Below are 24,253 nucleotides of genomic sequence, written 5' to 3' on the forward strand. Positions count from 1 at the left end.
CAATAAACATTTTCATAACTACATACGTATCTGTATTTATCATAAAAAAACTAAATGTAAATTATACTTTTTATTTTCATGTACAATCGCTCGCGAATCAGCTAAAAAGAAGAATTCTTGCCGTAAAAATATATAATATAATTGTGCATAGATTCGAATTTACCCTTATAAATATTCCTAATGAAGGAACTGAAACAGCGTTACGGTAACGATACAGTGTGTTTGAATTATATTTTATTAAGAGGAAATTTCAATGCAACATTATTCACGGGATACCGCGGTACTTTAGTTGAAATTTACAACAAAACTTTGAATGGAAATTAAATAATCTCAATGTTGTTCCCGCTGCGAAATTTTTATTTACAAATGAATACACCCACGCCAATTTTCGCGCCCTTTTTATCAGGACAAAGAAATTCATGACCAGTACCGAAAATTAACGAATTAGATACCAATAAACTGCCATTATTACCTTTGCAATGAAACTAATTGGTTATTTGTTATAAACAACCCCAGCCGTGTGTAAACAACACTGTCACTAATCAACTGTTTTTCACGCTTCACTGCGTGCCATAGTAAGCCGCGAAATATAGGGTGTTAATACTAGCTAGAACCGGTTTTTTGCTTAAGTTAGCGAATTCTCAGATTAAAACATGTCATTTAGTGATCATGCTCATCGGATTTTTGGGGAGCCATAGCCAAAGCGCGATATATTGGACAGCGCGATATACCGGTCTGCGATATATCGGCGGTGCAGTGAACTTGGCCTTTATTTGCCATGTCATAGGCTTCTTGCTCTTGAAATTTCCATTCCAAAAAAAAAAAAAAGCAAATAGTAAGGCTATGGAATTGTTTTGAAGTGTCGTTGCAAAAATGCGATATGGTAGTTCACCATGGCCCAGATCCATTCATTCTCAATCATAAGACTTAAATCAGAGGATGAGATTTAAGTATTACTGTTTCCTAGCAAAAAACAAAACTACATAAAAAATTTGCAAATCTGAAACAATTTTGTCAATTTATCAAATCGTGGAAAGGTCTCTTTAACAATGCAAGTCATATCATGAACATTCTCAAATCTCACCTAAATGAATATTCAAATATTCTTCCTCAAACATTGGTCTGAGTCAGACACAAAACAATCAACAAAATTTATCTGTGAATACCAATTTTTTTTTTTTTTTTTTTTTTTTTGAGGAAAAACACTTAAGTTGAGTAATAATATGACATAATTACGTGTGTAATACTACCCATATTGTTTTAACTTTGAAAACCATGTTCATGTCTATATTCAAATTCAGCCAATTCAGATGAGATCAAGTCAAACAAAAAGGGTCAGCTATGAAGGACAAATGAAAAACTTATTGCCTGCTTTATAGCGGATTTATTACCTGTTGAACCATGGCTGTCCTGGTTTTGCAAATATTTGTCAATATCATAAAATGCCCAGTTGTGTTCTTACAGTCTCAAGTGATTAGGGACTGTTTGCCTACAGTCAATATACAAAATTAGAATGTTTATAATGGTCAGAAAAATTCTTATCTTGATTGGTTTGTTAAATCCTGGATGGTAAATATTGAATGATGATAAAATAATAGCGTGGGAGTATCAGATGTGAAGAATTGCACACACAAAATATGAATGATGATATGAGTGTTGAAAGCTTAATTATTTCACGCAAAAACATCTGTCTCATCAAGATGAAAAGAACTCAGCTTTAAGTTAAACAAAAATGGCTACATTTACACATACCAAAAATAATAGCATCAAAAAAAAGACAAAGACCTCAGCATCGCCTGATTTCATTAATAGATTTATTTTGGATTAAAAAAAAAACAATAATCAGGGACTACAAACAAAGATGACCCATTTAAAATCTTTATCCATAGGAATTATAGTAATTAAACTGATTTCAATACATTCAATTTGTCGCATTTTTTGCATTATGCTAATTAGATTGGTTGTAATAAACTTAAGGAGATTCACAATTACCCTATTAATGAAAATGGGTGCATAACATCAAAGTGAACCAAACAAAAGTGTTCTCTTTTCACCTTTTATAAGCATTACTAAAAATATTGATTAAGTCTATATTCCTCTTTAATTAACAATGTTTACAATAAAAGGAAAACTCCTTAATGATATTTAACTAAGTAAACTACAAAGGGAAATTACTCCTGAATCACTTTAAAATAAATAAATGTTTTGAAGAGGGGAACAATTTATTCACCCCCTTAAAAAAATTATCTCAACATGTAAAGGCAACAACACGATGTCGTAAAACAATGCTTACAAAAAGGGAGCAACTGCAATGTCTATTAACAATGTGAATGGCAAACACTTCTAATTTACAAAATTGAATAAACTTTCTCTCTGAATTAAGAGAAACTTTTGATGGTCCTTGATGATCATTTTTATTTGGAACTGATTGGTGAAATTGACTTTTTAGCTCGACTATTATATACAAAATATATATAGTGGAGCTATCCTACTCACCCCGGCGTCGGCGTTACCGTTAGCGTTAGTGTGCAAATGTTAAAGTTTTCGTACTACCCCAATTATTTTCATTGTCACTTGACATATTGCTTTCATATTTTGCATACGGTACTTGTTTATCAACATGACCCCAACCTATAAACAAGAGCAGACAACTCTATCAAGCATTTTGTCATAATTATGGCCCCTTTTATTTAGAATATGCATATTATTGGTAAATCTATGTTAAAGTTTGCGTACTACCCCAAATATTTCCTATATCATTTGACATATTGCTTTTATATGTTGCATACTTGTTTACCAACATGACCCCAACCTATAAAGAAGAGCAGACCACTGTATCAAGCATTTTTACATATTTATGGCCCCATTTACACTTAGATAATTGAACATTTTGCTTAAATTGCCATAACTACTTTATTTATGATCACATTTTAATATTACTTTGACAAAACAACACTTACCTGAATACCACAATGGATTCCACCCAAACAATACCCCACGCCCCTACCCAGAATCCCTTCCCCCCCCCCCCGCCCTAACCTCCCCCCCCCCCCAAAAAATTTTTTTTTATTTTTTTTAAACATCATCTAATAAATTACCCCACCCCACATTATACCCCCCTCTCACCCCCCTACCCCCCCCCCTCTACCCCCCCCCCATTTTTTTTTTAAGAACATGTAATAAATTACCACACCCCACATTATACCCCCCTCTCAGCCCCCCCCCCCCTTTTCCCCCCCCCCCAAAAGATTTTTTTTTCCATTTTTTATTTTTCCTTTTTTTATTTTTGAAAGATCGTCTAATAAATGACCACACCCCACATTATACCCCCTCTCAACCCCCCCCCCCCCCCCCCCCCACCAAAAAAAAAAAAATAATGTTTTTTCCTTTTTTTATTTTTGAAAGATCGTCTAATAAAGTATTGAATATGAACAATTTCCCCATGATGGCTTACGTTATAATGTCAAGCACTGGAATAGTCGAGCGCGCTGTCCTCTGACAGCTCTTGTTAAAATATACTCTCAGGGCTGTACCACACATTGTTGTCATGTGCCTCAGTTCTGGAAGGGTAGGGTCTTGGGATTGGTTCCTCCTCACACAATTACATACATATATATGTGATGTCCATGCCAACTAATATTATCTGTTGTGTTGGGCTTCTTAAAAAATGTATTTGTCTGCAAATTAAAGTAAAATGTAAAAATTGTGACTTGTGAGGTAAAATTTCAAAGCAGTATTGCCTATCTGCTGCAGTCATTAGAGCGGCTCAGGTGATTAAATACAGGTGTACCTGGCAGGGTTTCTAAGCCAGACATAAGCTCAATACAATTTTTAGACGCTCAGGTTAAATGCAAGTCAGACTCTAAGCATCCCTGGGCTTTAAAACAGCCTATTAAAGCCCCTGACTTTGTTAATTACTCAACAACATGCACCATTATGCTTGCAGAGTTATCTTCCGGTGGTTGGCCACAAAGAACCTGAAGGAGATGTCCTTCAACGGCGTGCAGCCTGGCAGCCCGGAGGAGGTGCTCATGGGATTGAAGACTGGCAAGACTACCTACGCGATGGTGTTCGATACCATGTGCAAGTATGTGGCTATTGTTCTTGCAGTGTGTGGTTTAAAAGAAAACAGAATTGTTGATTTCATTTTAACAGAAGGATGTGTATGGTATTTATCAAAATTTACTATATTGTTTTCGTAACTTTATCTCTGCAACTTTGATTATAATTATAATGAAATTGCTGTGAGGGATTTTTGTAGTCTTTTAAGGAACATTTTATCTGTGTAAAAAGCATATTTTTAGGAAAATCGTCTCTAGACCAGATTAAGTATCTATTGAGCTAGTCTAGCGGAAAACTGACTTATCTGGGATGATACTTTATGCACACATGCAATAAGCACTGTTTTTATGCTCCCCATATATATATATATATATATATATATATATGGGGAGCATAAAGTTGCCAGTTTGTAGTTCCTTACTTCCTTTCTTCCTTCCTTCCGTCACACTATTGTTACAGTTTATCATAGCTCCTTCAATATTTAACCGATCTCTTACATATTTGGCATGTAGGTACCTTGCATGGACTTCTACCTTTTGATGAGGTTTGACATCACTGGGGTCAAGGTCACCGAGGCTAATAAAAGATTTTCAGTCACACTATTGTTACAGTTTCTCATAGCGCCTTCAATATTTAACCGATCTCTTACATATTTGGCAAGTAGGTACCTTGCATGGACCTCTACCTTTTGATGAGGTTTGACGTCACTGGGGTCATAGTCAAGGTCACAAAAGCTAATAAGAGATGTTCCATCACTTTTTTGTCACAGTTTCTCATAGCGCCTTCATTATTTTACCGATCTCTTACATATTTGGCATGTAGGTGGTACCTTGCATGGACCTCTACCTTTTGATGAGGTTTGACGTCACTGGGGTCAAGTCAAGGTCACTGAGGCTAATAATAGATTTCCCGTCACACTATTGTTACAGTTTCTCATCATAAAGCGCCTTCAATATTTTACCGATCTCTTCTATATTTGGCATATAGGTACCTTGCATGGACCTCTACCTTTTGATGAGGTTTGACGTCACTGGGGTCAAGGTCACCGAGGCTAATAATAGATTTTCAATCACACTTTTTTCACAGTTTTTCACAGTGCCTTCAATATTTTACCGATCTCTTCTATATTTGGCATGTAGGTACCTTGCATGGACCTCTACCTTTTGATGAGGTTTGAGGTCACTGGGGTCAAGGTCACCGAGGCTAATAATAGATTTTCTCAAGGTCACACTTTGGTTACAGTTTCTCATAGTGCCTTCAATATTTGACCGATCTCTTATATATTTTGGATGTATGTTCCATGCGTACCTCTACCTTTTTGATGAGGTTTGAGGTCACTGGGGTCAAGGTCACCGAGGCTAATAATAGATTTTCTTAAGGTCATTTTTTTTTTCCCAAACAAACCATATATTGACAAAGCATCATTGGGGAGCATCCATCAGTTGTACTGATATCCTTGTATCAGAGGCCAGCTAAAATATGGGTAGAGCTCTCATATACTGCATTAAAGATTATTCTAGCAAGCATATATACTGGTCAATAGAACATTCATTTTAAATGCATATCTAGCTATATTATTATAAGCCTACATTCCTAAACAATGTATTGATATAAGTAAAAGTTTCATGACGATGACATCACTAATAATATTCCTCTTGTCGTAGCTATGCAGGCCTGCACTCAAAGATCATCAGCGGGTACGCTAAGGGGGCAGACTACCGTCCAGGTCAGAAGTTCAAGCCCGGACAGAACCAGCACTCGTGGAACGCAGTGTACATCTACGGCACGTGGTGCCTCATCGATGCACACTGGGCCGCACGCAGGATCATTGGCAAGCAGGCTACGACTGAAGAGTTCCATTATCAGCTGGATGAGTATTTCTTTCTGACTGAGCCCGCCCAGCTGATCTTCACGCATTACCCAGACGATCCAAAATGGCAGCTTCTGGAGAGATCTGTATGTTGTGGTCTGGGGCTTGTCTAATCAAAGGTCGTACGATGGATTTAAGTTATTACTGAACTTTAAGCAAACAACATAAAAACTTGTATGATCAATAATGATGCTCCTTAAATAAATGGCATGTGAAAGTTTAAAAAGAAAAAAATAGAATTACTGTTATTAATTTATCATTCAGGTTGGAGCCAAGCAACAGTTCTTTAAAAAAAATGTATTGTAACTTAAATATGAAGTACGACCTTACAGAATCTGTTGATTTCTGCTAGCAAAATGGCAAATTTCAAAAAGTATATGAGATTTTTTCAAAGGTTTGTAAGTATATGTATGAAAGACCTATACATGAAGCCACCAATTGCATTAAGTTTCGTTAAGTTTCTTTAGACAAAAAATATATGTAAATGGACTATGACAAGAAAAAACTTGATTTCTACTGCAATGTATGTTCATTAAGAAACTCCGTTATCAATATATTACTCAAATGAGAAATTGAATGGAAACACGTTTGCAAGAAGCCTTAGAAACTAGACCCCGAGTGTGTTGCTTAAGTCTTGACTTAGCAGCTTTACAAAGAAATGAAGGTGGATATTGCTTGAACCGACTTCTCTTTCATACTTGGTAAATAAACCTGTCCAATCAATGGATATCAAGTCTTAAAGATTACAACACTGACATGAAAATGTAAACCTATAAAGGACCCAACAGCATGCTATGAAATTATTTTTATCTCAGAATGCTTATACTAATTTTATGATAAATAGTGAAATATATCTGTTATTATATGCCATTATTATTGTAGTGAAATTTTTTTTTGGTAAGAAGTGGCCATTTTGGTTCTTTTTAAATAAGCTTCGTTCTGATAAAACTGGGCTCAATTCATGTACATACAATGTCAAATCAGATTAGCTAATGAGGGACAACACTTTCAACCTAAACTTGATTTTTTATTTAGAAGAGAATTCCTTTTAACAAACAAATTCATAAAAGAGTGTAGTCCTTGATAAGCCTATGTGGACAGGACAGGCTAATCTGTGATGACACTTAACGTACAAGTATTGAGCCCAGTTTTCCCAGACAGAGGCTCAAATGTTCCTCTGCCTGTAGGTAACCCTGGAGGAATTTGAGAACATGCCCCACATGAAGCCCCAGTTCTTCAAATATGGACTGGAGTTCGTTAGTCACCGTACGGCAGTTGTGTACGGTCGTGGAGAGATCAACATCCGACTGCGTTACCCTGCACACAGACTGGTTGTAGCCTTCAACTTCAGCATACAGGTAGACTGGTTACTTATCATTACCTGCTTGGATATATCCTATACCAGAGTAGTCCTTTTGGACATTGCAATGAAAGTTTTCAAACCTAAGCTTTAATCTTCATTTATTCAAAAATTCGAACCAATGGATTGTTTCAGTTTTGATTTGCAAATGAAAGTATAAAATAGACTTTGAAGGGAAAAAAAATGGCCTGATAGTCATGGATGATTATTTTCTCAAATAAAAAATCAGATATAAATAATGTCATATATAGGTTATAATGGAAACAAGGTTTCATCATACAATGGTATTGAACCTTTCCCTCTCTCCCTCTGAGAAGCAAAGTGAAAATAAAACCAGGACAGCCTGCATGTAACCCACAGGCTGTTCAGCTTTTATGCTGTTTTCTGCTCATCCGTATCTTAAGGCTGGAAATAAAGCCTTTACATTTCGTATCAAGTAATAAAGGACTTTAATTGAGTATGATTTTCTTAACCCTTTACCACTTAGATACATATTTTGACACATTAGTAGTCCCTTAGAAAGTTGAATTTTTAATTTTGGACTTTTCTTACTAGATTCAAGTTTTAAAGGCTTCATTTTCAACCCTTGTTAACTGATGAGCATAAAACAGCATAAAACCAGAACAAACTGAGAGTTCCTGGCAGGCTTTTCTGGTTTTATGCTGTTGCTAAAGGCATTTTCACTTTGCTTCTGAGTGGAAAAGGGTAAAGGAATACAAATGGGTCACAATTCCTCTCCGAGCAGGAAATGGTGAATAGTACGAGTAATGGTTTTGAGCGGTATGTTTGTGTTCCAGTTTGAGAATGGTGACGAGGAGTATCATGGCGTGAAACTGAACCGCTATGGCATGCAGGAGAGTGTGGGAGGTGTGGCCTCGTTCAGACTCCGCTTACCCAAGAACGGCTCCTACATCTTCTATATCTATGCCAAGGAGGACACGCCGGCCAACAAGGACAACGTCTATGCCCAGGTATAACTGCTTCCAAAGTTGTGGCCCTGAGATACTTGACTGTATGGTATTTATGAACACACTCACTTAACTTGATCTCATTTGTCCTTGACCTAAACCTACTTTTGGACAAAAAAAGATTACAAGTATTGGTTAAGCCATATTGACAGTTTATCATCAACAATAATTATTAAAAAGCCTCAATACTAGATTCCACACTCAGCTATTTCACAGCCCCTTACCTCATTTGACCTTGACTTTGTCCTTCATTTTTACTAAAACATATTCAAACGAGCCAATGCTTGCGCTTGTGGTTTCGGCATTAGTTGAACGTAGCAACGTGTGATTTTTTTTTAATTGCTTCTGTATGAATTGAGAATTTTCACTATATAGTGAAAATTCAGTGGCACTTGACAGGCATTCAAAATGCTACATGCATCAGTTGTTCCGTAGGATTGTAAGTAAGCAACATTGGACATGCATTTAGAATATTAATCCCTATTTTGTGTTTTTCCATAGGCGTGTGAGTAAATGGTCCCTTTATCTGTAATTCTGCCCGTGTTCACATACTCAGCCCTATTGTCTGTTATTCTGCATGTGTGCTAGGTTGCCCAGGACATGCAGTCACAATGCTCATCCATATTATCTGTTATTCTGTAGGTGTGTGAGTACAAGATAGTTCAGGAGGAGGTGGCTGCCCAGCAACCAGAGCCCTTCCCACCATGTGCCTACCTCAACTGGGGCCCTGGGGCTGCATTTTTCAGGTAGGGGCATAGCCTATCTAAGGGCCAGAATAAGGGCCCCATAACCATACTTGAAAAAAAATACAATATCACGATATATTTAACATGTAATTGTAAGTTAAGGCCAAATTTTACTCTTCATATTCCCACTGCTTAAAAATTGTACATTTTCCCTGATATATTCACCAATGTGAATGTGCAGATATTCATATATTGAACAAATAACGAGCCAGTTGTGGAGCGTTGGACTGCTTATCTGAGTAGCATGTGTTCAAATCCTAGTCCAGCGACATAATGTGTATGGGGATTGGTCATGAGATTAATTCTGATGCCGTTCTCCCGCTACCTCAGACTCAAGTAGGACAGTTGTCAGTTACTGGCATAAGCACATACTCTTGAGTACTGCTGAACCAGCATTCGCAAGGAAGTGTGTGTAGTATTGTCCGCAATTGTATAGCTGTATACTGTTGAAATACATGGAAAGAAATCCGAACAATCAAAGAAAGGGACCTGCTTCATAAATTGTGATTGGTCAAAAAACTATTTCTATTGCCATTTACCCTCTACCTTAAATTCAAGTTTTGAAATCTGTCTGTTAGTGAGATAACTATGTGCACTTAATAGTTATAAACAACCCAATAGTTGTAAACAAGCCACAGTGTGAGTAGGTTAAATGGCCGTGAATAGGTTACATTTCAGTATATGACTGAAATACTGCCAAAATGGTCAAACAAACAAACCAACAGAGTAAAACATGTCTTCTTGACCCATCCCAGCTCAGAAGCAAATGAAGATGTCAGTATGTAGCCAGCATAAAACCAGAACAGCCTTCGAATAACTCAGCAGTCTGTTCAGGTTGAATGCTGTTAGCTTGCTCATAAGTACCATGGGCTTGAAAATGAAGCTTTTTAAACTTAAATCAATCTTGTATCTGACTGGTAAAGTTTAACATAAAACCACCACTCGCATATCCCCATGGTTACAGGTATGGACTGGCAACCTACCAGCAGACAGCGACAGTTCTAACCCGAGATGGAAAGGCCGAGCTTCAATTCAGAATCCCGAAGACAATGCAGTTCATGGCAAAGCTGAAGCACAATCGCAGCTCGGACTCTGAGCTCGAGGGCTACTGCATGAACAGGATAGTCGGCAATACTGCGTATTTCAACATCACTGCACCTGGGCGGGGCGAATATGGTCTTGAAATCTACGCGAACGATCCTTCCACGGAGGGAACCACGTTGTTCCACGTAGCGCAGTATATGATCGAATGCAACGAAGATGTGAAAGCCGTGCCTTTGCCGAAACTGCCAGGCGGGTATCTGGGCGCGCAGCCGAAATTCAACGAATTCGGGCTAAACACATTGAGCCATCATGACCCAGTCGTTCACCTAGAGAAAAACTCCGTTGAGATCCAATTCTCAACTGCCCAGGAGATGAGAGTCACTGCAAATCTGATCGACGCCGAGTCTGATAAGGACTACCCAGATTACGTCTTCACTCAGACGCAAGGATCGGTGGTCAGTTTCGTAGTCGTGCTGCCCAACACAGGCTTCTACAAGCTGCAGCTCTACTCAATCCCCGCTGCTGACACCAGCCAGCAGTTGCCAGGGGTCTACAACTACCTGATTAACTGCAAAAAGATTACCCAGCAGGTGCACCCCTTCCCCAAGCAGTACGCACAATGGAAGGAGGGCTGCTGCATGGAGACGCCGCTGTCTCTTCATCAAAACTGCGGGGACGAGGTCCTGTTCAGGGTTTTCGTTCCCAAAGCAGCAGCAGTAGCGGTGGTAGCAGGAGATGAGTGGACGCACCTGCAGGCCCCTCAGCCAGGCATGTGGGAGGGCAAGGTCAAACTGGGGTCACTGTACGGTCGCGGGGCCAAGGTCACCCTGAATGCAAACTACGGCGGAGATCCGACGAGTTACGCTACGTTGCTGGAGTATAACATTTGAATGTTTTTTTGTGTGCGATAAATAGCTAGGGTTTTTTATTACAAATTGACAATTGTTGAATACTTTAGCTGCTTTTGTATCATTTGAAAAAAATTCTGCATTGTGTAGTGTTATGCATAAAACATAATATGTGCATTTTTCATCTTGATCTATTATGTTATCTCTTCATAAGAAATTAATATCTGTATTTTGTATGTGTTAACTTGCCTATTAAATTTGTATTGTAATCAGCTTGCAATCAACCAATTTTAGGACCTGAAAACACTGATTTTGTTTGTAGTTGTTATTTAATACGATCTGGCCCCCAAATTGTTCTCAGATTTAAAGAAACTCCTGGCATCAGTTTGTTATGATAACTATTATTTTTTTAGTTGTTTATTTCTCAATTTTAATTGAATAAACATGTCATCCTGAAAACCCTCGGCACCTTATTTTCTTGACTTATCAGGATCTTGTTATTTGTTATTTGCAGATATATGATATTAAAATGCATCATTTTTGCCAAGCGAACAATTACACGTTGAACTTCGCTGTTAACCACTTTACTTTCTTTTTTATGCCCCCATTTCGAAGAAAAGGGGGTATATAGTTTTCGCACTGTCCGTCGGTCGGTTGGTCGGTCGGACACACTTCGTGTCCGCTCTCTAATCAAATAGTTTTCATCCGATCTTTACCAAACTTGGTCAGAAGTTGTATCCAGACAATATCTAGGTCAAGTTCGAATATGGGTCATGCCGGGTCAAAAACTAGGTCACTGGGTCACTTAGTGCATTTCAAGGATTTAGCATGGTGTCCGCTCTCCAATTGAAGTAGTTTTCATCTGATCTTTACTAAACTTGGTAAGAAGTTGTATCAAGACAATATCAAGGTCAAGTTCGAATATGGGTCATGCCGGGTCAAAAACTAGGTCAAGTGGTCACTTAATGCATTTCAAGGATTAAGCATGTTGTCCGCTCTCTAGTTTATGTGGCTTTCTGATTTATTTTGATATTCTAAGACATTTTTATGCCCCCGAAGGAGGGCATATAGTGATCGGACTGTCGGTTTGTCTGTCCGTCCGTCAGTCCGTCACACTTTGCGTTTAGATTTCGAAAAATGCTCATAACTTCTATGTCGCTTCAGATAACAATTTCATATTTGGCATGCATGTGTATATGGACAAGGCCTTTCCATACGCTTACAAATTTTGAAGCCTGTGACCTTGACCTTGAACTAAGGGTCCGCGTTTAGGTTCGAAATCTGCGTTAAGGATTTTTAAAAAGCTAATAACTTCTACCAAGCGTTTACACAATTATACTTTTATGTAGTGACAAAGTTACAGTTGGGGGCATCCATGTCCTGTGGACACATTTCTTGTTTGTAATTGTAAGGAGGGTTTTATTTTAATCCAATTATCAGAAAAAAATGAAATAAACTGTGATTTTATTGGTGCTTTTGTTAAACGGTTTCATGAATTTTATTGGTGCTTTTCAAAATTCAAATTTATGAATTTTTTGCTGGCATTTTCCGATAATTGCATGCTAATGAAACCTTTTAACAAAAGCCTTTTGTTAAAAGGTTTCATTAGCATGCAATTATCGGAAAATGCCAGCAAAAAATTCATAAATTTGAAGCTTCTCTCTTTTATTATCATTTTGGATACATGTTGTTCTGGGGAGCGTAGAATAAATTATCTTTATAAGTATGACCAACCATCGTATAATGTATTTGGGATTACATAATTTCAAGTCTTTATTTCAATCACTTGGTATACAATTATTTTTAAATAATTTAGTAAACACATCTGTGGCAAAGTTAATTTTTGTTGATCTGAGTCTGTAAAGTATGATATAAGTATTTGTTATTAAACAAATTTATAATGTGGAAACCATTGTTTAGCAGGGTTTTTTTCATTATCACTTTTGACATAATAATTATTTTAAGTGTTATTGCTGTTGCTGTTGTATTATCATAGAGAACGAAAACTATGAAGACTTGATCATAGAAAATATTGTTTTGTTCAAGAGTGGTTGGAATTACTTTCGTTGATGCATATAGTGCAATATCAATGTTGTCTCTTTGGTCTTTACTACTCGAACTTGTTTGTAGAGGTTGTTTACAATTTCTTTCATTTTATATACTTGAAATTTCAACATAATAAACTTATATCGTTAATTATTGTTTAAGGATTTGGAAAAGAAATGTAATAAAAAGTTAAACTGTTGCCATGAACTGTAAGATTTTTTTGTCCCAGTCCAATCTATGCATATTTGTTTTGGTGGCATGCATAGAGAGATTTGTGCCTTTGTCAGGTACATAGATGTATTTAGATTTTCTTTACAAATTAATTATATCTGCAATCTATATCATTGTTGGTTTAAAACAAATTTTGCTTCAATCTTTAATGCACTCTTTTGTTATTCAGTACTTTCATATCTTTTCGATTGATTTTAGTCCACATATAAGCTTCTGAGCTTCATTTTCTAGCTATTGGGTACATTTTTGAGGATCAGTTATAGAAAACGTTTACAATCTTTTGGGTTGCTCAAGCATTCTTGTATACAAATTGCCGATGTTGGCAACACTTCAGTTTTTGCATTAAATCTACATTTGTTTACTTATATGGGCATAATGGTGAATAAATCGTATGGCATTTTTTCAGTTATATTTTGTATTTCTGTTTGTTAGTTGTTGCTTTTGTAATTTGCGTATGATTTTAATACAGTATATCAATCTTCTATAAACTGTGTAGCCATGTCGCATATAAACTACTATTCTTAATGAAATTTTGACAGGAACTGATGAAATCATTTGATACAAATTTGAAAATGTTAATTATGTGTTGCCTGTAGAATGTTTGGCTTATTCCTGTATTTAAACTGGACTTTCTACAATATTTTTTTTCAACAATTTCAAACTGTGACTACACCTAGCATAATTTATACTGCAAGAATTTTAAACAGTTTGTTGAAATGTACCAGGTTGTTGATTTTGTATTAGCTTTGAATTGTTCTTACAATATGGAAACATTCTCTATTATATTTTATATGTATTGTATGTTTTTGGGTGTTTGTTTTTTATTTTTGTTAATCTGCTTTTAATTAACGTTATTTTTATCGCAGTTAGCCATAATATATTCACTCTATAGATTATACCGTTCTCTGCTTTGATAGCAATAAACAATTGCCTTCTGCTGGTGCCTTGATTTTTTGTCCATCATTGCAATGTTTCTAGACGGCCTTTGGCTTTAGTTTAAAAACCTCAAATAAGTAAACGTGTTCATACAACACCAGCGAGAAACTATTTCGACACTGTCCTTCATTTAATATGGACCAATAAATTCAATATCATTGTTTGTACACAATGTTGAATACTTAATGTTAAAAAATATCTGCAGTTCTAAATCCATGTATTTGGACAGGATGAAAAAGAGTTTTTTTAGGGATGGTCGTCATGATTGCAATGTAACAATATTGTATCGGTTCAATAGATTAGAATCTACATGCAAACTTACCAAACATTGCGACATGCAAGTCCAAGAAATAATCAACACGAGCCACAATCGCTTTTTCAACCTTTTCTGATAACTCGATGTTTATATATAAACATAGTTGTATCGTCATTACGAATGAAGCAACACATTCCGTCAGTCTGACTGTGTATATATGCGTGTCCGTTTCACGGTATTATGTGTATGTCCGTCTCACGGTATCTCTGTGTATCTTCGTCTCACGGTATCTCAGTGTATGTCCGTCTCTCGGTTTGCAAGAGTATTTATATCTGTCTCACGGTCTTCTGTGTATGTCCGTCTCACCGTCTTCTGTGTATGTCCGTCTCTCGGTCTTCTGTGTATGTCTGTCTCACGGTCTTCTGTGTATGTCCGTCTCACGGTCTTCTGTGTATGTCCGTCTCACGGTCTTCTGTGTATGTCCGTCTCACAAACTTCGGTGTATGTCCGTCTTTCGGTCTGTTTGTGTATGTCCGTCTCGCGGTCTTCTGTTTATGTTTGTCTCTTAGTCTGTCAGTGTATGTCCGTCTTTCGGTCTGTCTATGTATGTCCGTCTCACGGTCTTCTGTTTATGTTTGTCTCTCGGTCTGTCAGTGTATGTCCGTCTTTCGGTCTGTCTTTGTATGTCCGTCTCACGGTCTTCTGTGTATGCCTCTCTCTCGGTCCCTCAGTGTATGTCTGTCTCTCGGTGTGCCAGAGTATGTATATCCGTCTCACGGTCTTCTGTGTATGTCCGTCTCTCGGTCTGTCTATGTCCGTCTCTCGGTCTTCTGTTTATATCGTCTCTCAGTCTTCTGTGTACATTTGTATATCGGTCTTTCGGACTGTGGGTATGTCCGTCTTTCAGGCTGTGTGTCCGCCTTTCGGTCTGTGTGTGTATGTCCGTCTCACGGTCTGTCTGTGTATACCCGTCTCTAGGTCTTCTGTGTATGTTTGTCTCTCGGTCTGTCCTTGTATGTCCGTCTCTCGATCTGTCCGTGTATGTCCGTCTCACGGTCTGTCTGTGTATGTTTGTCTCACGGTCTGTCTTTGTATGTCCATCTCTCGATCTGTCTGTGTATTTCCGTCTGTCTTTTTATCTGGGTATGTCCGTCTCACGGTCTGTCTTTGTATGTGTTAACGGTCAATGTGTCGAACACCGTACGTGGAACCTGGTATTGAAAACTGCCGCCAATACGAATTTTGTTACAACAATTAACAAAAAAATGTTTCCCGTGGTGCAAGTTGTACACAACATACTTAGTATATATGTTTTACAAAGCACACATATTTTTAAAGCATAAATATTCTTTCAACAACACTTCTATTTTTTCGGATAATTTTATAACATCATAAATTAGTTTTAACACCACAATTATATTGTAAGACCGCATTAATTTTTATAGGACGTAGTGAATGTATTTGTCATAGAGTATTGCAAAATTTGGGATGCCACAGCCACGTGTGATTTTAAAAACAAGTATTTCATTAAATAAAACGCTTTTTCGGGCGCAAGAAAATTTTCAAAGCGTTCTCAAGGAGCGCGATTTTAAGAGTCTCAATCGAAACGATTCAAACGACAAAAACGTACACGTACCACGTTAATAGACTGCCTGTGCTCACTTTATGGCATCTGCATTAAAACGTATTTATGCATATGCATGTAAATGAATTACGCAAATACAAAAGTATGAACTCTTTAAAATGAGTATTTCACTCTTACCCGTGCAAAATACTTTTGCATGACTTAAACTTCTTACATCCAAATCACAATTATAATCTAACGTCAATCGTTGCGATCATCTATAATCGGACAATCAATTGAGTCAGCCAAATGGTCACTCAATCCTTGATCTAAACGTATCTACTCTTCATCGAGCACATTTCTTTGTACCACATTTCATTTATTAAATCAACTAGGTCAACCGCAGATCGTCACTTTCACCGTACAGTCAAATGGACAAAGCAAAATCCGGTTCAGCCAAATGAACAGCGCACAATCCGGTGCATTCAAATTGACATCGCTAAATCCGGTACAGTCAAATGGACAGCGCAAAATCCGGCAGAGCATCGCACGAGGGACGTTTCTTTTCCACTTCGTGGTCCTTCTTTCCAAATATGGAGCCCAGTTTCTTCGACACGGTCAGCAGCGAGCTGCGACGCCGCCTAAGGATGGTGGAGCGCTGTTGCTTAGTGATCATGGCGTCGCGTAGCAACGCCTGGAACGCGATGTTGATCGACTGAAACGTCTCCGCAGCCGACACCTCGTAGAATTGGCAGCCGAACTCAAGAGCGAGCTCGTGACCTTCGTCTACACCAATCTGAAGAAGAAATTGTTTAGTTTGCCTCTTCTGTAACTACGTTGAAACTGACATGATGAACTTGCATTTCATAACGGACATTGTAATATATTCAGCAAAAAGCTTTCAAAAATTTGTCAGATATTCAATAAAAGTTAACAATTGTCAAGTACGTGCGACAAAAAACGTCTATTGTCTTAGAACAATTACAAACGAAATCTATCAAATTTTGTTTGGAATATTGAATGGTTATTCAGGGATTATACAAGTAAATACAAGGATGCAGTAATTTATCCGCTATATAAATATTAAAATTATATACGTTTATTTACGAGAAGAGACTTTGCATGTTGGCTACATCGCGGCATGCAGTAATGGACATGCGTTTTGCTTTAAAGGGGCCTTTTCACAGATTTTGGCATTTTTTAACTTATTCATTAAATGATTTATATCGATAAATGTAAACATTGGATCGTAAAAGCTCCAGTAAAAAATCAAGAATAAAATTAAAAAAAGGAAAAGAACATTGCCCGGACCAGGTTTCGAACCAGTGACCCCTGGAGTCCTGCCAGAGTCCTGAAGTAAAAACGCTTTATCCTACTGAGCTATTCCGCCGTGAACACGTACTGTACGTATTTTATACCTTATACAAGCAATCTTCGTAGTTTCACAAAATTTAACGACAAAAACAGAACTCTCCAAATTATTCAATCGTTTCGCGTTGCAACGCTTTATAATTTTTAGGTTTTAAAATCGTCAAAAGATGCATATAATGGCTTCCTCACAAATATCATAACTAAAACGAAAATTTGCGAATCTGAAACAACTTTTTGAAATTTTGTTAATTTACCAAAGCGTGAAAAGATCCCTTTAAAGAGTCTCTCTTATTGGGTAACTACCAATATGAACATAACTGTCAGCAGCGTGTTTTTAGGGCTCAAGTTAGAATATGTCTGTAGTGTACCGTGTGTGGGCGTAAGTAAGTAAATTGTTTATTAAATTATTATAGTGACATGTGCAATATAACATAACACATATATAACATATAACATATTATATCATATTATATAAATACAAATGGGTTTTGCACGCGATCCGATGGGCCTGTAAGTCACCAAAACAGAATATTTCAAATTATATACAATAACACCACATACACTTGAATAATATATTACGAATATGATTAAGAAAAAAAGAAACACAAATATACATGAATTTATGTCGATGAAATACTCATTCGGAACTATGCATAGATTACAGTTCGTCTTTTTAAATACGCTTTAACAATAAATTTAGCAACTTTTCGTGGACACAAAGACATTTGTATATTCAGTTTACTAATAGAATTGTGGTTCGTCAGTTCAAATGATATTTCTGCCTTGAGAATTCATGCACAGGTCACTATGCGCCATTTCTGCAACATGTATGTGGGGACCGATATAGTTTACCTTACGCCGGTGGTCAAGGTCAATCTTGTTGGCCATGAGCGCCACCGGAACAATGAACGACGTGCGCATCTTGTGGAGGCACTCGAGCGTCCGGCGCGCCATCTTGAACGTCATTCTCCGGCAGACGTCGTACACCACCACGAACCCGTCCGCCCACTGCACGTGCGACTCGAGAGGCATCGGGCTCTGAAACAGTGTATGTGTGCGCATGTAAGAGTTTATTTACAGGTCATCTCAGCGTCTTCGCTATCGTATGAGCTGACCTGTCCCTGTGACCGTTCTGAGAAAAATCTTATTTTGAGCAAAAGTATGTCAAATTTACCCAGGCTGCCCGGGTATCCGCCCAAACTAATTTGGATCCTAATAGACCAGTGCACGGTCGCCAATGAGACCTTAGTGTGCACTGGTAACAATTTGCGAAGCGCATACATGAGCTAATTGTCACCTTTTTGATAACTTCTTCGATTCATCCAAGGAATTGAAATCATTTTTCCAACATCTACCTGGTATTTATTATAGTAAGTACAGGTAACAGTATATGATAAGCATACGATGGAACTAGATATAATTTGATATAAACATAAACGCGCAATCTAGAAAACATTTCACACAAAATTACTATTGCAAAATGCAACGCAGTTTAACCGCATAAGTAGAACGAATATTATGTTTAACTTCACAAAACGTTCACGTATTGTTTCTTTGGCATGTAATTTGCGTTTATAAGCATATTAGTTTCACAGCATTAAATAATAATGTACATACGTCGTCACATTTACTATTCACTGAATGTTTATGAAGCCGACGTCATTTTAATTTGTTATTTGATATGTGGGCGCCTATAAAGAGAGGGATAGATCTATGATGATATAAATTTATAAAATATTTTATTATTAATTCGTAATAAAAATAGTAAATTATTTATTCGTAAAGCATAAATATATGGCTCAGTGTTGGTTACTGTGCTAATAACCAACTGTATTTCGTCCGCTTGTTATCAAACCCTCGTGGTTTAATCCCTACGCTTAGGTTCCCAAAACTATTCATTATTACCGAAATTGCCGACAGTTAGCCATCGAACAAGTTCCTATCCCTGTGTGAGGAGATACATGACATATGTCATTAAATTGTTTCTGTTGATCCCCCCCCCCCCCCCCTCAAGTCAAAATCATTAGTTTCCGAGCAAAAGAATTGCGCTAAGTACTGGTTAACGTAAATATTGTTGACTAAGTTTGTCAAGTAATGTATGTTTAATATATAATAACAGATATACTGGTAACATGGGGGAAATAAATTAGGACATAACCTGTTTTATTGTGTACCTCTAATGATTTTTCATTGAAGTGGCGCACATACCGGTAAATTAACGTGTATTATAAGTACCATCTTCCTGGTCGTACCTTTTTCGACGATGTATCCAGTATTTCAATGTCAGTCAAACTGTCCTCCTGTTTAAGGCTGGAACGGTACAGCAAGTCTGCAACACATGGGCACAGGCTCCAAATAATGATTCATTGGTTGAACACCCACTTTGTTAATGATAAACAGCACAACAAGTCTAAAAGCACGGATAAAAGATCGAACTTATTGTTCATTAATTAAAAACAAACGCTTTATTTATGTAGAGCGTTACACCAAAACAAACACCTAGAATATTCTAGGTCTTTGACCAAAACAGCAAAGTATAGTGCCATTATGAAAATTGTTAAATAGTCTAAACAATCGTATTTTTAAATTTAGAACAGTTCAGCAAATATGAAAAACATAGTTACATGCGAATAATAATGGTAAATGCGTTGTTTTAATAAGGATGTAGTATTTTGAATTGTGTAATGACTTTTACAATATGTGTGTCAAACCAACTGATGTTTCATTGGTTGTATACCGTTTTGTTAATTATGACTTTAAACTTTTTAGGGAATAAGAATCGATGGGGGAATTTACTATTTAATTATTATTTAATCGCTGAACTTACTTTTTCGTATTGAGACCATTGATTTGTTTCAGGAACATGAAGACTCGACTCCATGAATAATTTTACAAAATAAGGCTTTATAGGTTGATAACAATAAAGTTGTTTGAATGATTTAAAGAAAAGGAATCCATGTATTTAAAAACTTTTGGTTAGTGTTTAACGTAATATTCGTTAAATGCGTTGAATTTAACGCAATCTCTTGCACTGAGTCCTCTAACGCAATCTCTTGCACTGAGTCCTCTAACGCACTCTCTTGCACTGAGTCCTCTAACGCACTCTCTTGCACTGAGTCCTCTAACGCACTCTCTTGCACTGAGTCCTCTAACGCACTCTCTTGCACTGAGTCCTCTAACGCACTCTCTTGCACTGAGTCCTCTAACGCACTCTCTTGCACTGAGTCCTCTAACGCACTCTCTTGCACTGAGTCCTCTAACGCACTCTCTTGCACTGAGTCCTCTAACGCACTCTCTTGCACTGAGTCCTCTAACGCACTCTCTTGCACTGAGTCCTCTAACGCACTCTCTTGCACTGAGTCCTCAGCGTGATTTTGTTGTTGAGCCTCACTCTGAAAAACGGGCTTAAATGTTGTTCCAGTTAACCAATCCATGGATAATCTCTTAGCGAAAAGTCAGTTTAGGCGGAAAGTGTCGTCCCTGATTTGCATGTGTACACTGCACTATCTAATCTGGGAGGACACTTTACGTATATTCATGAAGTTTTCCCAGGACAGGGCTCATTTGAATCATTTTGTCAGCGCTTTCTTACCGATCTCAGAGTTGTATTCACCGATGTACCTTTTCGTTAGAAATCTCACGGTTACGGCTGGAAAGATGACCAAACATGTTGATTGGGAATTCGACTACATAGAACCAAACAATTAATGTTTTAAAATAACAAATAAACAATTATAACTATGTAATTGCGTTCAGTTCCAAAACAACATTACATTGGAAACATTGTTATTTCAGCATGTATGACAGATGTAATATAAACAAAACAAAATATGTGTATGATGAACACTTCCGTATGATGACTGATAGCCGCCATATAACGGCTTTATGGGCGACAACACGTACACACAAGAACAAGAAAAATACGCGTCAACACAATTATGAAATGTGTCGTTCTGTCGTCTCAGTCTTTCAATTAAAACCCTCAGATACGCCCCCCCCCCCCCCTGTGCTGGACGAAAATCAGTCATAAAGCAATTATTGTAAATGTGCATTCATCATTATGTAAGAATGTGAAACTCCTGTGTTTAACATTATGGTCGAAAAGGTGTTTATCCATTATATAATACATTCTGAATTTTTTTAAAGCTGAAATAATCTTATTACTTACCAGATTTTCCTACCCCTGATTCTCCCAGAATGGCTATCCGAAGTGTGGCCATGACAAATATCTTTTGGCGTTACTATGGTACCAAAACCTGGCGTTTCTTTAACGGTGATCTCATGAAATGTTGTACGAATTACTGAGCATTTTCAATTTCATGCAGTTACAAGACTTCGCATAGATAGTGCAACGATGAACTTATTATTGAATTATAGAAAGGTATTAAAACGTGAGATTTTCCTTTGTAAAATTCCACTCACTAATTTCTTTGCGCAGCTATCGATTGAAACATTACACCATATCGTATATAAATACAACGTTCGTATTTCAAAAATAAAAAGGAAGCTAATGCAAGCCTAGCATCGATTCTTAATATCGTGTTAAACTTAGCAACTTGTTCGGTAGGCTTTAATTTACGCGAGATATCGAAATTTTATCTCATTTTCTCGGGTCAGGAGTGTTTTACAAGCACAAGTACCAAACACTCTTGTCAAATCCGTTAGTGTACTAAATTGCACGCAAACCGTACGAATTATAGTAGATAAGATTTTCTTCACTTTGAATTTTAATGTCGATTTCAGAAGTTAAAGGACCATTTATTTTATAATAGCCGTATTCAGTTATTTTTTTAAATATTAATTTCTCCTCCTCCTCCTCTCTCTCTATCTCTTTCTCTCTCTCTCTCACTCTCTCTCTCTCATACTCTCTCCCTCCCTCTCTCTCTCTCTCTCTCTCTCTCTCTCTCTCTCTCTCTCTCTCTCTCTCTCTCTCTCTCTCTCTCTCTCTCTCTCTCTCTCTCTCTTTTTACATTACAGAAATTAAATTTGTTTTAAAAGTCATTTCACGCCGGATGTTTTCATTCATCAGAATATTTCTTATCAAGGTTCATGGAACTTAATTGTACTCAAAACATCATCTCGTCATGGAGAAAATAATCCAAAATTTATGTATAATCCATTAAGTGACGGAGCGGATTTATCTAAGTACAGACAGACACGCACATACACACACGCACACATCTACGGAGTACGGTGCGACTATTACATGCCTCCGTCAGAGCATTAAAAAAGTTCATATTGAGATACGACCATAGGCCATTAACTTTGAAGTGGTACCCCTTTAAGTTTTGGGCTTAGAAAATGTCTAAATATTTGAGGTCGATATCGGGTGGATTTTCGGTTATAGCAGGGTATTGTTGAAAGGTAAATACTTTAACACACAAATATTTGTCAATGCATCGTGAACTTAGATAACTGATTGTAATACTTGTCGCACATTGAAAAACAGACTTTACCTTTGGAATTATTGTAAGCTCGTAATCGAATAGGGAAACATGTCAACATGTTAAACAAACTATATTAACTTTATATCAATAACCAATAACTGCGTTGAAAATTTGTTAGTACCAAGATCGTTATTGAATGCTGATGTGACATAACTTAGCCTATATGCGGGTCAAACGCGAGAAAATCTGAAACAAAAAAAACAAGCCAGTGTTATCAAATATTAATGTCTACAAGTTACTTTACGTAACCGGCTATTTTTGTAACTTTAGTATTTGATAATAATACGTGTATCTGTTCCGTATAAATCCAGTAATCCTCTAACGTGGAGAATTCCGCTGAATTTAATTCAAATAGATAACAAGCAACGGTATCATCAAATATCCCCCACCCCTAACCCTGGGCTTATTCGGCCTCGGTTTTATTGAAATTTCTGCATCATGTCTTCGTTGAACCTATTTTTTAGTAGTTATATAATAAATACAGAAGTTAAAATAATGCGTCAAATGCATAATCATAAGTCTTTTAATTCAAACATATGTTAGAGAATCGAACGACAACTCTGCGTGAAGATCGTTGTGTACTGTGTTGTCTGTGTTATTTCCCCTAGAGTTAAAGGCATTGTTGGTATTCGGGAACCAGCTACATTGTACATTGGGTTACAATGCACTTATTTCCAGAGCAACAGTTCGTATTGCATCATACGCCGCATCGCATTGTTTACATCTTGTCAACATGTGGCGGTCTCTTTCTTCCTTATCTTGAATGGAAGTTGGAGTGAATCTTACGCACAGTGTCGTATAGAAATAAGTTAAAGCGGTCTTCTCAATATCTAATCGTCTTTTAAACGATTTGAAGGTAACATACGAAGGTTTGGACCAAACACGTGGCGATTCTAATTTAATTTGAAACAAGATTTTATTTAAGACATTTAATTATGGAATTATCAAACGGTAATAAACATAAGGAAGAAGAGACAACATTGGATTATGATCCCAATGCAGGTGAAGTATAATTTGATGTTAAACAAAATACAATAAATTTTTCAGATGGCTATTATTGTTATTATCCCCACGTTTTTCGGAGAAAAAGTGGGGATATTGTATTGATGTGCGTCTGTCCGTCCTGGCCACCTGCTCCTCCTACTATATAAGCACTTGAATCTGAAAGTTACATACATGGTAGCTATGAGCATATGTGAGACGGTGACAGTGACGGAATTTTGATCTGACCCCTGGGTCAAAAGTTATGGGGGTTGGGGCGGGGAAAAAGTATACTTTTCAGGTGGGGGACTGCGGCCGAAATTTGACCGCAGATTTGATGGATTGAGGACCCTGTGTACACACAACATATGTCCCAAAGCTTGTGTTTTGAACTTTGCTAAAAAGTTCATGATTGAATGACTTTTAACTGTAGATGATCTTAAATTCAGGAACTTTTTGCAGGAGTATGGCGCTCTTTATGTTTTCCACTATAGAATATAATTTGTAGTCCCACAATTGTGTG

At 37.2% G+C, this 24,253-nt stretch overlaps 3 protein-coding genes across 5 annotated transcripts in view; 2 read left to right on the plus strand and 1 right to left on the minus strand.

The window, feature by feature from the left end:
- Positions 1–14,112, plus strand: part of LOC127841023 (uncharacterized) — an 89,864-nt gene extending 75,752 nt beyond the window's left edge. For all 3 annotated transcript variants that reach the window (XM_052369527.1, XM_052369526.1, XM_052369528.1), the window contains exons 13-19: positions 3,947–4,087; positions 5,727–6,018; positions 7,120–7,290; positions 8,090–8,263; positions 8,903–9,006; positions 9,971–12,384; positions 12,498–14,112. In XM_052369527.1, the coding sequence (XP_052225487.1) occupies positions 3,947–4,087; positions 5,727–6,018; positions 7,120–7,290; positions 8,090–8,263; positions 8,903–9,006; positions 9,971–10,940 (1,852 nt within the window). In that variant the 3' untranslated portion in view covers positions 10,941–12,384; positions 12,498–14,112. The remainder of the gene's footprint in view (positions 1–3,946; positions 4,088–5,726; positions 6,019–7,119; positions 7,291–8,089; positions 8,264–8,902; positions 9,007–9,970; positions 12,385–12,497) is intronic.
- Positions 14,113–15,665: 1,553 nt separating this feature from the next.
- On the minus strand, positions 15,666–22,047 carry LOC127842945 (ras-related and estrogen-regulated growth inhibitor-like). Its single transcript, XM_052372745.1, has 5 exons — positions 21,471–22,047; positions 20,895–20,951; positions 19,555–19,631; positions 18,155–18,340; positions 15,666–16,727 (listed from the first exon to the last, which is right to left on the minus strand). Exons 1-5 carry the CDS (start codon positions 21,520–21,522, stop codon positions 16,446–16,448), a joined length of 654 nt encoding a protein of 217 aa, XP_052228705.1. The 5' UTR covers positions 21,523–22,047; the 3' UTR covers positions 15,666–16,445.
- Positions 22,048–23,436: 1,389 nt separating this feature from the next.
- LOC127842574 (sialin-like) overlaps positions 23,437–24,253 on the plus strand; it is a 28,583-nt gene continuing 27,766 nt past the window's right edge. Inside the window, exon 1 of the mRNA XM_052372138.1 lies at positions 23,437–23,751. Within this exon, the coding sequence (XP_052228098.1) occupies positions 23,685–23,751 (67 nt within the window). The 5' untranslated portion in view covers positions 23,437–23,684. The remainder of the gene's footprint in view (positions 23,752–24,253) is intronic.

This window comes from Dreissena polymorpha, chromosome 8, assembly GCF_020536995.1.
Source record: "Dreissena polymorpha isolate Duluth1 chromosome 8, UMN_Dpol_1.0, whole genome shotgun sequence".
In the NCBI taxonomy this organism is placed as follows: domain Eukaryota; kingdom Metazoa; phylum Mollusca; class Bivalvia; order Myida; family Dreissenidae; genus Dreissena; species Dreissena polymorpha.

Excerpts from the sequence above, each read along its gene's own strand:
- LOC127842945 (XM_052372745.1), bottom strand. The coding sequence starts at position 21,522 with ATGGCCACACTTCGGATAGCCATTCTGGGAGAATCAGGGGTAGGAAAA. Across the intron at positions 20,952-21,470 it reads ATCAGGGGTAGGAAAATCTG|CCGTAACCGTGAGATTTCTA; the intron begins GTAAGTAATAAG and ends TCATCTTTCCAG. Across the intron at positions 16,728-18,154 it reads ACCTTGACCACCGGCGTAAG|ATTGGTGTAGACGAAGGTCA; the intron begins GTAAACTATATC and ends TTTCTTCTTCAG.